This window comes from Liolophura sinensis, chromosome 1 (assembly GCF_032854445.1).
Source record: "Liolophura sinensis isolate JHLJ2023 chromosome 1, CUHK_Ljap_v2, whole genome shotgun sequence".
NCBI lineage: Eukaryota > Metazoa > Mollusca > Polyplacophora > Chitonida > Chitonidae > Liolophura > Liolophura sinensis.
The window spans coordinates 15,496,566-15,510,858 of record NC_088295.1 but is presented as its reverse complement, the minus strand read 5'-3'; the positions used below and the strand labels follow the sequence as shown (position 1 = coordinate 15,510,858).

At 36.6% G+C, this 14,293-nt stretch overlaps 1 protein-coding gene across 1 annotated transcript in view; it reads right to left on the bottom strand.

Annotated features, from left to right (window-relative positions):
• Nucleotides 1–198: 198 nt before the first annotated feature.
• The window catches only part of LOC135482067 (short-chain dehydrogenase/reductase family 42E member 1-like), an 88,725-nt gene continuing 74,630 nt past the window's right edge, over nt 199–14,293 (bottom strand). Inside the window, exons 7-11 of the mRNA XM_064761899.1 lie at nt 7,350–7,487; nt 6,801–6,866; nt 5,997–6,058; nt 4,926–5,001; nt 199–4,653 (exon numbers count right to left, since the gene is read on the bottom strand). Coding sequence (XP_064617969.1) covers nt 4,423–4,653; nt 4,926–5,001; nt 5,997–6,058; nt 6,801–6,866; nt 7,350–7,487 — 573 coding nt within the window. The 3' untranslated portion in view covers nt 199–4,422. The remainder of the gene's footprint in view (nt 4,654–4,925; nt 5,002–5,996; nt 6,059–6,800; nt 6,867–7,349; nt 7,488–14,293) is intronic.

Here is a 14,293-nt window from a genome sequence, read left to right as displayed (position 1 = left end):
TAAAGCCAGATTAAAAAAATTAATAATACTTTAATAATAGATCCAATACTGAGACAATTCTTTAACATTTTTTAATGCTTACTAGCCCTCTAGCCCATTCAATGTAAAAACCTACAATCTATAGATCTAGCTTTATTAATTATGTATTATTATTGATAACAGTAAAGTCACTGACAAAACAACACAAAACTGTTCAAACATTAGTGTATTTTATTGAGAGCATCAGACAAGCACGTCCAATGGTTTGTGTGATTGTGATTAATACAAAGGCAATTGTAAGCCTATATAAACATTACATATTAATACCGCCATAATAATTCAAACAAAAAAACATTTTTTAAAAAATATAAAGTTTGGTGCCGACAATGTTGCAATCAAATATCATCCTATCCTTCAAAAGAACCTGTAAACACCTTCCAAAAAACAATACAATGCTCCGAATAAGAGGGAATCAGTATTCTAGTCACAGACAAAAACCTCACACACTGTACACATTGAACACATTGGACATTTTAGTTTGCGTCCTAAAGATCCCAAACACAAGTACTGCACAACATTGGCCACAGACAAATACATATACATTACACCTTATCCAAAAAAGACTGAACAGTTTGCAAATTGTCACGAGCAAGATGACACAGTACATATGTAAGCTTCTCAAAATATAGCCCGAGTACACAAACCATGTGAAGACATATATGTGGGTCACACTTCTATAGTCACCTGTAGAAAATTATCCCACATGTGACACTTGTATTTTCAGGTGGATGTATAAGAGGTTACATGTACATGTATTTACATATACAAGGCCTTGAGCCTTTCAAAGCTAAGAGAGATAACCATTGTCTACATACAAAGCCTTACACACTGGCCAATCACATGTGTCTGACGGGCATATATACAAAGATGTACCTATGTATCATCCAGCAAGTTTCTGAATAGCTCTAAACAGGTCAGAGGGGCTGACTGAGAACTTCCATCACATGTGTCTCACTAAAGACAGCCATGGTCACTGTGGCAACATCTAAGTTCATTTAAATCAACCTCAAGAATTAAAATTTGATATTATATGACAAAATGAATTTCCTGGTTTTAATCATATTTCTGCTATTCCAATCAGTAAATACTCTTGTAAATACATATCATTTCTCAACATTACCATGAGAATAAAAAATGTTCATTAATACACGTAGGAAAGTTGTTACTAATTGAAACAAACTGCCGAAGTCAGATACACACCAACACAAAATATAATTCGTACTTCTCAGGCAACTTGTCATTGGCATTATCACAATTTTCCACGATATACACATAACAGACAAATCACAGTAGTCAAAACTGTGTCGGGAAACCGTCAAAAGGTCAACAGAAAGAAATGATACCATGAGAATAAGTCACAATTATGCACAAAGGAAGTGATTGAAACTATTAAAACATGACGTTACCATGGAAGTATGCAGTGGTTTACATATTTTACCATACATACACGTTCCCGCCACGATATAGCTATAACACTGCCAAAGAGGCATATAGCTATAATCATTCACTCATTCATTCATATACGTATCCTAATACTTCAATCTTTTCAACCACCTCTGCGACCTACATTTTGAAACATCCTGAGAGAATTGTGAAGAGTACGAAAATAATTTGCACAGTTTTATGAAGCTTGTATATTTCATAACACAAATAAATCATGTTTAGCATCATTTTCATACTAATTGTATGGATAAATTCCACTGAAAAAAGTGCTTTAGTTTTTGAACAGGTTGAAGATTTACAGTATGTGTAGGTGATAATGGGAGACAAGATAAAACACAACAACCACAAAAGAAATGAAGTTGACACCAGTCGTAACACTGAGTATTCAGAAAGTGAAGCATCCATTTTGCAACAATGGTAAAAAGCTTATCTTGAATACCATAGAACAACAGATACAGTAGTCTCAATATAAAGTTCTCAGGTACTGCATCTGTCTTAGTACAACTACAGTAAAAACCTGAATACCACAGAACAACAGATACCATAGTCTCACTATAAAGTTCTCAGATACTGCATCTGTTTTAGTACAACTATGGTAAAATCCTGAATACCACAGAAGATGAAAGAACAGACACCCAGTGGTCAATCATATCAAAGTGGACACTAAAACATTTTACATCCAAGAAAAACCTGAAGACCTTCAAAAACAGTTATATTCTGCTTGATGGTCAGACAGGGGAATCACCATATAGCCATGGCCAAAATGTGCACATAAATTTGCAAGAAAAGGAGGCAAAGACGGGAATAAATGTATTACTGCCGCTTTAATTTTGAATGTTTTCAATGTCTTAACACTCATTCCACTTAAAACCAGTGACCTACAAGTACCATTCACACCAAATTAAATAAAGTAACTGTTTTCTGCAGTTATTACAACAAGTGAGGTATGACAAAAATAAACTCAGAACAAACTGATTAGTTAAAACATAAAGCACTTAACAATGAATGAAGTTAATGGTCAGGGTCCTCAGTGCCTCAAACTGTTCATGTGTTGACTTACTATCAGGCCTTTCAATAATGCCAAATGTTCTTTTTTCCAATAAAGCCTGCAGTTTAGTCAAGAGATCTTCCAGGTCCCTGGTGAAGGGTGGTGGAATACCCCAGGGAAGCTTGGTCCATTAAATTGGTCATCATTGTAAAAGTCCCCAGTACAGAGTTAATAATACAAATAAATAAATACAGACATCAACAAATGATTTTAGGTTTTAACTGACAACAGTTTTTGTACGAATATCAGGACAGCACTTTTATTACATCTTGTTTACACATGACAAATCTTTGGAATTTTCATGGTTAAAATTAGCAGTGTTGAACAAATCTACCCTGTACTTACCCAGTAAGAAACTTCATATTGTTAATTTTCAGCATACAAGGTAAATACACATGCATGAATAAACAAATTATAAACACATGCCTATCAATCTGTGCCCCACATCCCTTAGAGAAAAAAACAAACAAATCCATTGCACTCTAATGCAATACCCTATTTAATGAATGATGTAACACCTGCTGACTTAATGTCTGTACCATACTTGATATCAATGTCAATCGTGTCAGCCAATGGAAGAAGCAGTATTTAGAAAACAGCCATATTTATACAAAACATTTTTCGTTAATAAATATAAATGTTTGCATGCTTTGAAATTTGGTGGATAAAGTGCAGTGTAAACTTCTGTTCATTTATAAAAGCATGCAAACCTCTCAGGCCTGGGTAATGCTTTTCAGTCTGATTAACAGATTGCATTTACATTCACATGCCATAAACCTAGCTTAAATGTCAACATTCCCATAAACCTAGCTTAAATGTCAACATGCCAATTTTAAAACACAGCTCTGCTGAGAACTCTATGTTTGTCTTAAACCTTCAACCTAACTCACGCTACAGAACCCAGTCTTAACACTTTATCGGGAGTTGCATGTATAGGCCTACATGCATTGTGTTTACAACAAATGAGAAAGCCAATGAACAGCCAATATAATCTTATTTAACATGTGCAGGTATTTCAACCACAAATATGAATAGACAGTCCATTCATTCACTTTTCTTAGTTATCAACATTTCAACTTTTTGCATTTAACGAAAAAAACCTTATCGACGAGTGACATCCCGATCCTGCACAACTTTGCTAGTCTTTCAGTGATGTGTTTTGAAGCGATTGCGGCTATGTCATGCTGTATTTTTTAAGTTGCTTTCAAGTACAAGTACAATTTATTGGTTTGTTTGTTTGTTACTTAAAAAAGACAGCATAAACAAACCCTTATCAGCACAAGACTACAGTGGGTAAGGGGCTTTAAGTCATTGCATGCGGGATTAGTGTTGGTTTGGTTGGCTGAAGGGGACCCGGCTGGACACGTACTGTGCACACACACAAAGTTCTGCAAAGACAACATGCAGCGCAGTTTCGGTTTTCACAGATCTGATTATCAATGCTTGTACAAAAAGGGGCTTATAAATACATCCGGTGTTCCGAGTTGACAGCTTCCTGTATATTGAGGCGGCTGGTGTTGACAGGATTCCAGTATACAGAGGGTCTGATATTCACAAGTTTCACTGAACTACACTCTGTCTAAATATTATATACAACTGATGTGGGTCAGGACCACACTTGATGTTCAATCAAAGTTCATCACACAAAAAACACAAGGAAGAGCAGTTCATTTATACTCAACTACTGCTGTAACATATCTGGTTCTCCAGGGAGTATTAACCATTGAAAATATTAGTGGCAAGGAGATACAGGTTTCAGTTTCAAGTTTAAATAAATCATTGGTAAAATGCAAATACCTACATCTTATAATAGACGAAAACAAAAATCGCTTACAGGTAAGAACTGGCATAAATATTGCATAAAAGTTAAAATACTTATACATTTTGAAAATCTAAACAACCACAGGTATAAATGCCATGATGGCGATGGCACACAGAATGGCCAGAAGTAGACTTATCAGGATTTGTCGGCCATCAGACCCCCTTTTCCTTGCACGCGTATGACCCGTTTTACGGAAATATTCCACAATCCCGCCCATATCATTCTGACGAACAGGGGTATAACCCAAGTCCCTCTTCGCCTTCTTCACACTGAAGTAATGGGTCACCCCTGTCTTGTACACCTATGGGATGAACAATGAGGGGTGGATAAAAAACAGGTTAACAAGAAAATAATTACAGACCAACACACATTTGCTCCCAATTAGCAAACATTTACAAAAGGCAGACAAAAGCTGAGAAACAAGTACTATTTATTGAGATCTTACATTCATATTGTTACGTAATTTTAATCTTCTTTCTTTCATAATAGTGAAAACTGGTTAGCAAACTTGCTCAGCACTGTTAAACACTGCATTAAAGGGGAACAACTCCTTGAACTAAAAATTCTACTCACCTCTGTTCTGGTGAGCATGGGCTGAAAGTTGTAAATGTGACCAATAAAGAAATGTAACCATTCTGTTAGATAGGCTGAAAGATAATGGGAGGAAAAACATGTGATATATATAACATACAAGACTGTGCAACCTTGGAGAGGTAAAACCTGTAACACATCTGAATATAGCAAGCCACAGATGCTGATGGCATGTAGTTCCATTATATAACAATACAGCTTTGTTGCTCAGTACACTTTTATGTTCAGCCCAGCTCTAGCCATACAATTTTATGGTGAAATTTGTTCTGCTAAGGTCTATGCTCTATAACAATTATCATCATGATGATCCATAATGTCATTTCATGATGATCCATAATGTCATTTCATGATGTTCCATAATGTCATTTCATGATGTTCCATATACGTATATTTCACGTTAGAAATTCAGTACCAGTTATCAAATTTTGTCCACGTTGAACACTTTTGTTGTTGTTGTTGGTTTGGCAGTTTGCATAATAAAGCAGATTTCATTTTACCCTGGATGTAGACGCAATATTCAAGTCATACAAATAAATGTACGGTTAAAAATGAACTTTGAACAGATCACAATCTATTGAGTTGGTAGATGTGAATCTAGTGAGACCAATAAAAAGCCTCTTTAAATTATCATCAAGCTATTAAGACTGGTAAGAGAATGTTGATCAGTGTAGGACAAGCTTTGCTACAAAGCTGTATGGCAAGAGACAGGATGGACTGGGGTAACAGGGGAGGTCAGTTATGGATTAGAACTACTGGAAACCAGCTTTGGAGGGTCAGTTATATTTCCTTAAAACTAATTTCAAAACAACTTAAAATTTTATTTTGCAATAAACAGTAATCAGGTTGTACAATAAAGGTAGCCTGTATTTCAAAAGGTAACTTTTACAAGGCCCTTACATTGATTGACAGTTTGACAAACCTTATGCACTCAGTGCATGAAACGTTTCATATTTCACACATTTAATCCAACATTATTTGATCCTGAACTATATCTATGCATTAGGTCACTTACCACACATACACAAAAGAATTCATGCTTAATGTACTTACCAAAGAAAATAGACCAATATCATAGGTAGTTTGATGGATGGAAAATCATACCCTAAACCTTCAACCTGTGCAGTAAATCACATCTGTATTATTTCATTTCCTTCCATTTTGATTCACTTCATTTAGATCTCACCATATATTTAACTGTAATCTGCTACTAGACATATTTAAGTTCAATAATATATTACACAATAAATCACAATAAGTTACTTTATGAAACATGTACTAAATCCAGGATATTCTACACATACATTAAGATATTTACTTTTCATTTCACACAGTATCATACATTTACATCTAATCCCAACTTACCCAATAATTCCATTTTACAAGAACTAAGATCTTGGGCTAAATTCCAACAATATATCATACCATTAGAGTCATCTTAGAAGTCCCATATGAAAATTGAAGTACAAGTACTTATTACTACAAAAAAAATGATTAATTTATTTATCTGATTGTGTTCAATCCGTACTCAATAACACTTCATTTATACAAAGGTAGTCAGCATTATGGTGGGAGGAAACCGGACAGTGCCCTGAGGTTGCTTGCAGGCCTTCCCAGGTATGGCCGGAGAGGAAGCCAGCATGAGCTAAACTTGAACTCAAAGCAAACGCATAGGTGAGAGGCTTCTGGGCCATTGCGCCATGCTGGCATGCTAACTAAGGAGGCCAAAGAGGACCCTGAAAGAAATTAAGAACAAGGGCTAAAGTTAACAGTAAACCTATTTATCCAGATTCTGGCGTCTCAACTTGCTTGTACACATTATTTTCACCTAAAAATCTATTTATGATATGTTTTTCTTACCAGAGGGCGGAAAAATTCAAAATTATTGACTGGTTTGTTGTCCGAGATAAAATATGCTTGTCCAGCCTGAAAATATATAAAACCATCCGGTCAAAAGTTCGAGCTGGAACATGTGTTAAAGGGACACAACTCTGCAAGACCACAACAGATGAACATCCTTTTGCTAATGTCTGTTTGTACAAGCTTACTAGTGGAATACTAATATAGCAGTCTCCTAAGTCGCACTTCCAACTGAGCATGTTGTACTGCATGTTTTTAATTTTCCTGATATCAGTAACAATTTAAGCATGTGCCTTGTTTTAACTCAATTTTGCAATGAAAATGAATATTGTGCACTTGAGTTGTGGATGCATGAGGAATACTTTCCCCGATTCCAAAATAATCTGTTCAGATTGGCCTATTTCACAGAAACACTTTTTTCACACCAACTTTTCAAACTTTTCAAGATGTTCCCATAAATTTTAGGTTAACCCTCTTGATGAAAGCAATGACATTTTTCAAGAAAGTACTTATTATGTGGTGTTCATTTAAAATAAGACATAAACTTACTGCCACATATCCCTTCTCCTGAGTTAGGGCTTGAGCTGCCAGAAAGTGCACCTGCACTAAGTTGTCCACATGGAGGAAGTCTACAAGGTTAGTGGACTTGCCATAGGTGAACCTGAACATCCCCATCTCCAGGTAACTCTATAGCAACAACAAGACAGCTAGTTATAAGACCATGAGGCTATGTTCTGAATAAAATGGAACCTAGGAACCTCACATGAATTTATAGCAGTCTTGTCAGATCATTGTACCCAATGTTAACTTAGTCAGTAGTACTGTAATTTAGAGTTACCTCTTTGCAAGTACAAGCACAAGAAAACTGCCCACGGCCGAGCACTGTACAGCATGTCATCCAGAATAAAATTTAAACCCATGACCTCACTGCTGAGAGATGAAATGAACTCCCGACAGTAAACTTTTTCTCTATTTATGACTTTATGCTGCACAATTATCAAAGCCAACTGTTGAAGTAACTAAACCTTGTTTGCCTCAGCAGCTTGGGTTATTTTGTAGCAGTGTATACCTAGCCTAACATGTGCTTTGTCCACAGTGCACAGGTACATCTGCAAATAACTTTGCACCTTAAAGGATTAGTGTCCAGATTTAACTAATTGTCCTTAGCATGAAGATTATAACCTGTTTACCAATATGTTACCACGAGGGCCTCTGAGAAGGATAATTACAACTTCAAATCCATCAAAAACAATAGATTTACTACCCTAGCCGATCTCCAGCTGGTCGCCCAGTAAAGCTCAGAGGGTGGCGTCATAGATGGCCAACTCAGGTCTAGCTGGCCCATACGACCTAGGAATTTGTATCAAAACCATGTCATTTTCGAGGTGGGTTCTAGTGACACACAAGTAAATATACTGCCATATCAATTTGAACCCACAGTGAATGATGTTGAAGTTCCGAATCATGACAATGACATCTTTGGTCAGACTTCAGATTCTGACTTTTTAGGAATTACATTTGATCTTTGTCCAGGTATTTCCAACCACAATGACAATACGGACTGGTATAAACTATAGCTTTATCCTGTGTTACACTGTAGGTTTACGTTTCGTGTGTATATCAGATTCAACATTTACTATCCCTTCCTTCTGTCCACTTCACAGTAAATATCATTCTATTCCGTGAGTGAATTGGCTGCAAAAATGCTTGCAAGGGAATTAATGTTCGTGCATTTAACCAAGGCAAAGCTGAAAAAAAAATTCTTATTATATCACATGAATTACTAAGGCATGTCATACAGGTATTATAAAGGGTGGCTTTAATCTTCTTTTGTTTCCTGCGGTGCATTCAAAGAGATGTCTGTGCACATCTAAGTTTCTAAGTGGTCATCTGGGAAAGCGGCATTGTGTACAGATACTTTATCAAAATAAAAAGTGTTCAGGTTTTTCCTTGCAAAAGCATAAGTAATTAATTAAACTGACACTGGGATATAGTTAAAAACAGACTCATAATTTGCCAGGGGAAATAAAATTGTGTGAACTTGGGTAATCAATGTGGCCATATTCATGCCTGTTATATGATTATATGTCCACAGACACCATCATCCCATTGGTACATCTACAACAGTTACACACATATGACAGGGTCCTGCTTGTGTAACCATATCTCACATCAGCTTATCATAGACGATTGTTAGATTTACCCAATTTATTTCTGATCAGACCATTACTAGGTTTATTACAAAAAAGAACCGGAGCCAAAGCAAAGACAGAAGCTCAAAATTAATTGATTCAACAAGCAATTAGCAAAAAAGCTGCGAATGTTGGAGAGCTGAGCGCTTGGTTTCTGGCCAAGGTGCGTCTTAATGGTTGAGAGCATGAGGGTCGGCACCATGGCAGACAGCATACGTAAAGCCTCTTATGATGGCATTCAGCACACAATGCGGCGATTTGCCACAATTAAAGAGATTAATGTTCCGTTTGCATGATGAAGATTAGTTTCTAAACTTCCTGTACATTTGTGGAGGTTCTGTCAGTAACAAGGTAAGACTTGAAGCCGATTATAGCCTGATGGCTAGGCAAGCTCTTTTTCTTGTCAATCTATCACTGGTCTATCAACTCATACGAACACTTCAGAAGTCACCGAGGTCAGCCAAAATCAACACTAAAATCAATATACAACCAATCAGATCAAACTTTCATCATAAATACTACGTCCCAGGAACAGAAGGAAAATGCTGTTTGTTTTCTCTTTGCTTGTGTGAAATAACAAAATGGCAACAATCCTGCTTTGATCCAATTTCCAAATCAATATGACAGATGATGGTTTAAGCTGTGACTGTAGTGAATTGCTACTAGTGAGAAGCAATACACATTCCACAGCAGGCTCACCATCTCTATGTGCACAAAACAACTTTTACAGCAAGAAAAAAAAACACAATGATGTATCACCTGTCAAGACATAAATACGGTTACCTCCATCAAATGTCAAATCTCTGAATGCACAACTTTAAATTTCACTACAGCATGTACACAACTGCATGTGGCTTGGGTTACAGGCAACTTCTATTTTTCTTTCTAATCCATCTTTGTTACACTGTTCATACAAAGACCAAACTCTTCCATTGCACAAGTTCTCAGATGCTAAAAAGTTCTGGATAAAGGTGCAGAATTTTTCACAAAAAAAAAACAAAAACAAAAAGAAACACAAAAAAATGATTCTAAAGGCTTTCACAATACCAAATTGTCTGACAATATTTCCACCTGAAAAAAGAAACTGTTACAAATATTATTTTTAAAAAAGTGTTGAAACAACAGAGGAGAACATCTCTTGATAGATAATCTCATCTGACAATTATTACAGAAGAATATCAAATTAGTGTCACACTGTTACTCAAATTACATGTGTGCCAGCTGAAAGCATGGATCAGTTTTGAGCCATAGTCATTAATGAGATACATATATATGTAGGGTAAGAGGAGCAGTAGGCAAGTTAATAGTAGACCTAGCAGAGATGTAGACATAGAGCAGATCGTGGCTGGCAGTGGTCGTCTGATGCCAGTGATTTTAATCCACTGATTGCTGGCCCTGCATCATCATCATCCACATTGGCCTCATGCCAGACCTACCCAATCCCCAACAATAGAACATGTCACTAACAACACTAACCTATAAATCCTAGACTAAGAAGGATGTGGGATTTGTGTTTTCTCAGTAAAGCTGCAGACCTTGCCGTAATTCACGGGTGGTGTGAGATGTCCGAGTTAGCCCGACCCAACTGATCCGCACGTTAGTCAGGTCTCGAACCGCTAGAGTACCAATTGCAGCAGAGAGCGACATCTGAACGGCCGTACATGATGCTGATAATAGCTGCACATAACCGCAGCTGTTCAACCTACAGTTGTGTATACAACTGAATCAATGCTCAGGCTTTAAGATTTTAATAACCAGCCCAACTATAACGAAATCACAGAGGAGGTCCAGAAACTATAATGAGCAAGTACACGGTGTAGTACTGTTGTTCTAGCTCTAAACACCTAAGAAAAAAAAATACTTACGCATCAAATTCCATTCAAAGATAACAATTCATTACATCAACCAGTGTCAGTTTCAATAATACAACTCCAAGTGCTAAAACAAAGACGTGTAATCACTGAACGGCATGTACAAGAATTGAAGACCTAAATTTTCATTTTGAACTCAAAATGACAGCAAAGATCATTCAAGGACATAAGACCAATGTTTATGACCTAGCTACTCTAAAAATGATAGTGGAGTTCTAAACCAAAAATGTACCAAGAGTAAGTAATCAGACAATAGCAAGCAATATGGTAACACTTGTACAACACGATCTTTATATACATGGACACTGCAACAGTTGGCATCACCATCTGTGATAAAAGGGACTCAGTAAAAAGTAATCAACAAGTGTGAAAGGGACAGAGCTTGTTGGCCTTGCTCCTGACTGTACTGATCCCAGGCAGCCACCCTACACTGCTATGCAAGCCTCCCCACAAGCTGACTCATTCCAATACCACTAGGCCAATTCCAACTGCACTTTTTGTCAAGATTCTTGATTAAACTCTACAGTAGTCATATAAGAAGTTAAGCGCTAGAGATCTGGCAGAAATGACAGTGCTGTTTTGAATTGAGGAAAGGAAATGGTTTGTTTGTACAGTTCAAACTCTAACTAAATGGAGCCCGGGATAAAAAGCTACAGGGTAATATGGTAGAGTGGTATCTGCAGGGAAATTAGTGAGCATTGCAAATGTCCAGTTTGTCAAGCTGAAGTCAGGAATTCAATCATACCACATACACACCGATATTTTCACTTCATGACATGATAAATACATGAAGTCAATGCACATGAAATCTGCTCAACAAAGAAAAAAAAAGTGAGTAAGTACCACATATACTGTAATGTCCTATGAGGGCTTGCTCTCCCAGAAAGATGATATTAAATCTAGAAATCTATCGCATAGATTTATCATTAATTACAAAAATGCAGAAAATATACTGATTTATTTCAGGCTAATCTGATATGTATGTATAGTCTAGTTTTTAGTAACGTAACTTACTTATATTTGATAGATTAAGGTAGTCTATTTTTCTTCCACAACAAGACTATTCATCTCTGACACATTTACATCCTATGTATGAACATGGCTATTTCCTTCCTTAGCCATATTTTTCTGACCCATGAGTACACATATAATTAACTAACACTATTCATTAATTCGGGGGGGCGGGGGGGGGGTGCATGAAATAATCCCCTCAGTAGTAGTAATATTTCGACTACCATAATTGTGATCATCATCATGCACACATACCAAAACTAATCAAAAACATCAAACTTCTCAACTGGATCTGAGTCACACTCTCTGTGCTGCACATGTACATGTAACAATTCTAAACCTCTTTTATGACACTAGTACAAGTGCGTGAAATAATCCCTCAGTAATAGTAATATTTGGACTACCATAAATGTGATCATCATCATGCACACATACCAAAAACTAATCAAAAACATCAAACTTCTCAACTGGATCTGAGTCACACTCTCTGTGCTGCACATGTACATGTAACAATTCTAAACCTCTTTTATGACGCTAGTACAAGTGCGTGAAATAATCCCTCAGTAATAGTAATATTTGGACTACCATAAATGTGATCATCATCATGCACACATACCAAAACTAATCAAAAACATCAAACTTCTCAACTGGATCTGAGTCACACTCTCTGTGCTGCACATGTATATGTAACTGCATCAAGTTACATCCTTCATACTGAAGTTTCACTAACTGAAATCACAATGATCGTTCAAGAAACAAATAAAGAAGAGTTTAAAGGGCATAAGGAGTTCAGAATACCCAAGGTTCACAAATATTGCTCCTTTTTGTGAAAGCTTTGGTCTTTATGCAACCAATTAGCCTGTCCCACCGATTCCACAAAACCCTAGCTCTCCAGCTCTCTCTACTTTGGCATGTGTCTGATATCTGGGATTTCATTCACCCACAAACTGGACTGCTGTCCAATATAAGGTGAAAAGTTCTTTAGTACTGCATTTAATTACCTCCTGAAATTAATCCATTAAATCAATAATTAAATAAATAATATAACTAATAAAAAAATCAACCATAATCATCTGATCTTCTGAGGTGAAAATGCATATAGCCAGACCAAGGCTTTAAATGGTTCTATCACATTTATTTATCCAAATACATACATGTTGATTTTTAAGCAATGATTGAGTGGAGATGTACTGATATTGAGTAGGCATCGCCAAACTTAGAGATGGAATCCGTATTCTTGACAAGTCTATCTCTCTGGATCAGTGCCTAGTTTGGTCAGCTGACAATACCTTTGATGCTACTGTAGGAATAACAACCTGCTTGATGATGACGTCAAGCTGTTCGTGGAGCAACTCCTCATTGGAGAAAGGGGAGAAGCAAAGGATCATTATCAGAGCATTTTTTGGTCTAGTCTGAAACCATTTGATTGACTAAAATAACACTAACATTGTAAGGATGTCTGTTAACATATCCATTTTCCCTGTGTGATCATTTTAATCACTGTCCACGTATCATAAAAAAAGAAAGGTCATGTTTTGTACATTACGTCAACATTGGTCTTTCAGTTCAAGCCTGCTCTAGTGAAGTCATCTCCTGTCCTTCAATAAAGGCATTCAATTAAAACATACATTTAAATTTTCCAAGATTATTTGGCTCAATCCACTTGGGATAATCTGAAGTTAATTAAATCAAATCAGGAACTATTTAGTTAGGAAAAGCACCAATTTTTTCTTTGTTTAAATAACGGGTGAAATGCTATATCATTTGGCTATTTATTCACCAGTCTGTGCCTAATTCCCTCCGAGAACTGGTACAAAACTCCAGCTTAACATTACAACTATCATAAATTCATGTAGCTCCTGAGACAAAAGGCAAGAGCAATGATTGTCAGCAATGTGGATGGATTGTCATGGAGGGCAAACTGACAGGCGGCAGACATCAAAGGCCTCATATCAATCTCTGTCTCCATGTTACTATAGCATTTCAGCATTTTTGGAACTACACCAATCCTGTACAATGCAATCCCATTTCCAGTAAAAACAAAGCACAATGACCCAGTCACAGTATACAGCAAATTCCGTGAATCCATGTGTACTTGGCAGTAACTCTGGGATTTATAATGGACAAAGTATCACATGACCATCAGCACTCAATACCATCAGAATCCTAAACAGAGCAAACTCTTCATGTACTTACATAAACAATGTATGTTTAATGCAAATAAAGGAATCTCGTTTTACACTATTCATGGATTCACAATATTCTCAAATGGATTTTACTGCAAATGGGTGTTATTTGCACACGCAGTGTTGGGTGAATGGTATTCTTCATATTGTCAAGGCAGTTGTGCTGTCAAAAATCTACTTTTGTGCTGATTTGCACATTCTGAACTTACAAACATCTTACATTTTCTTAAGGA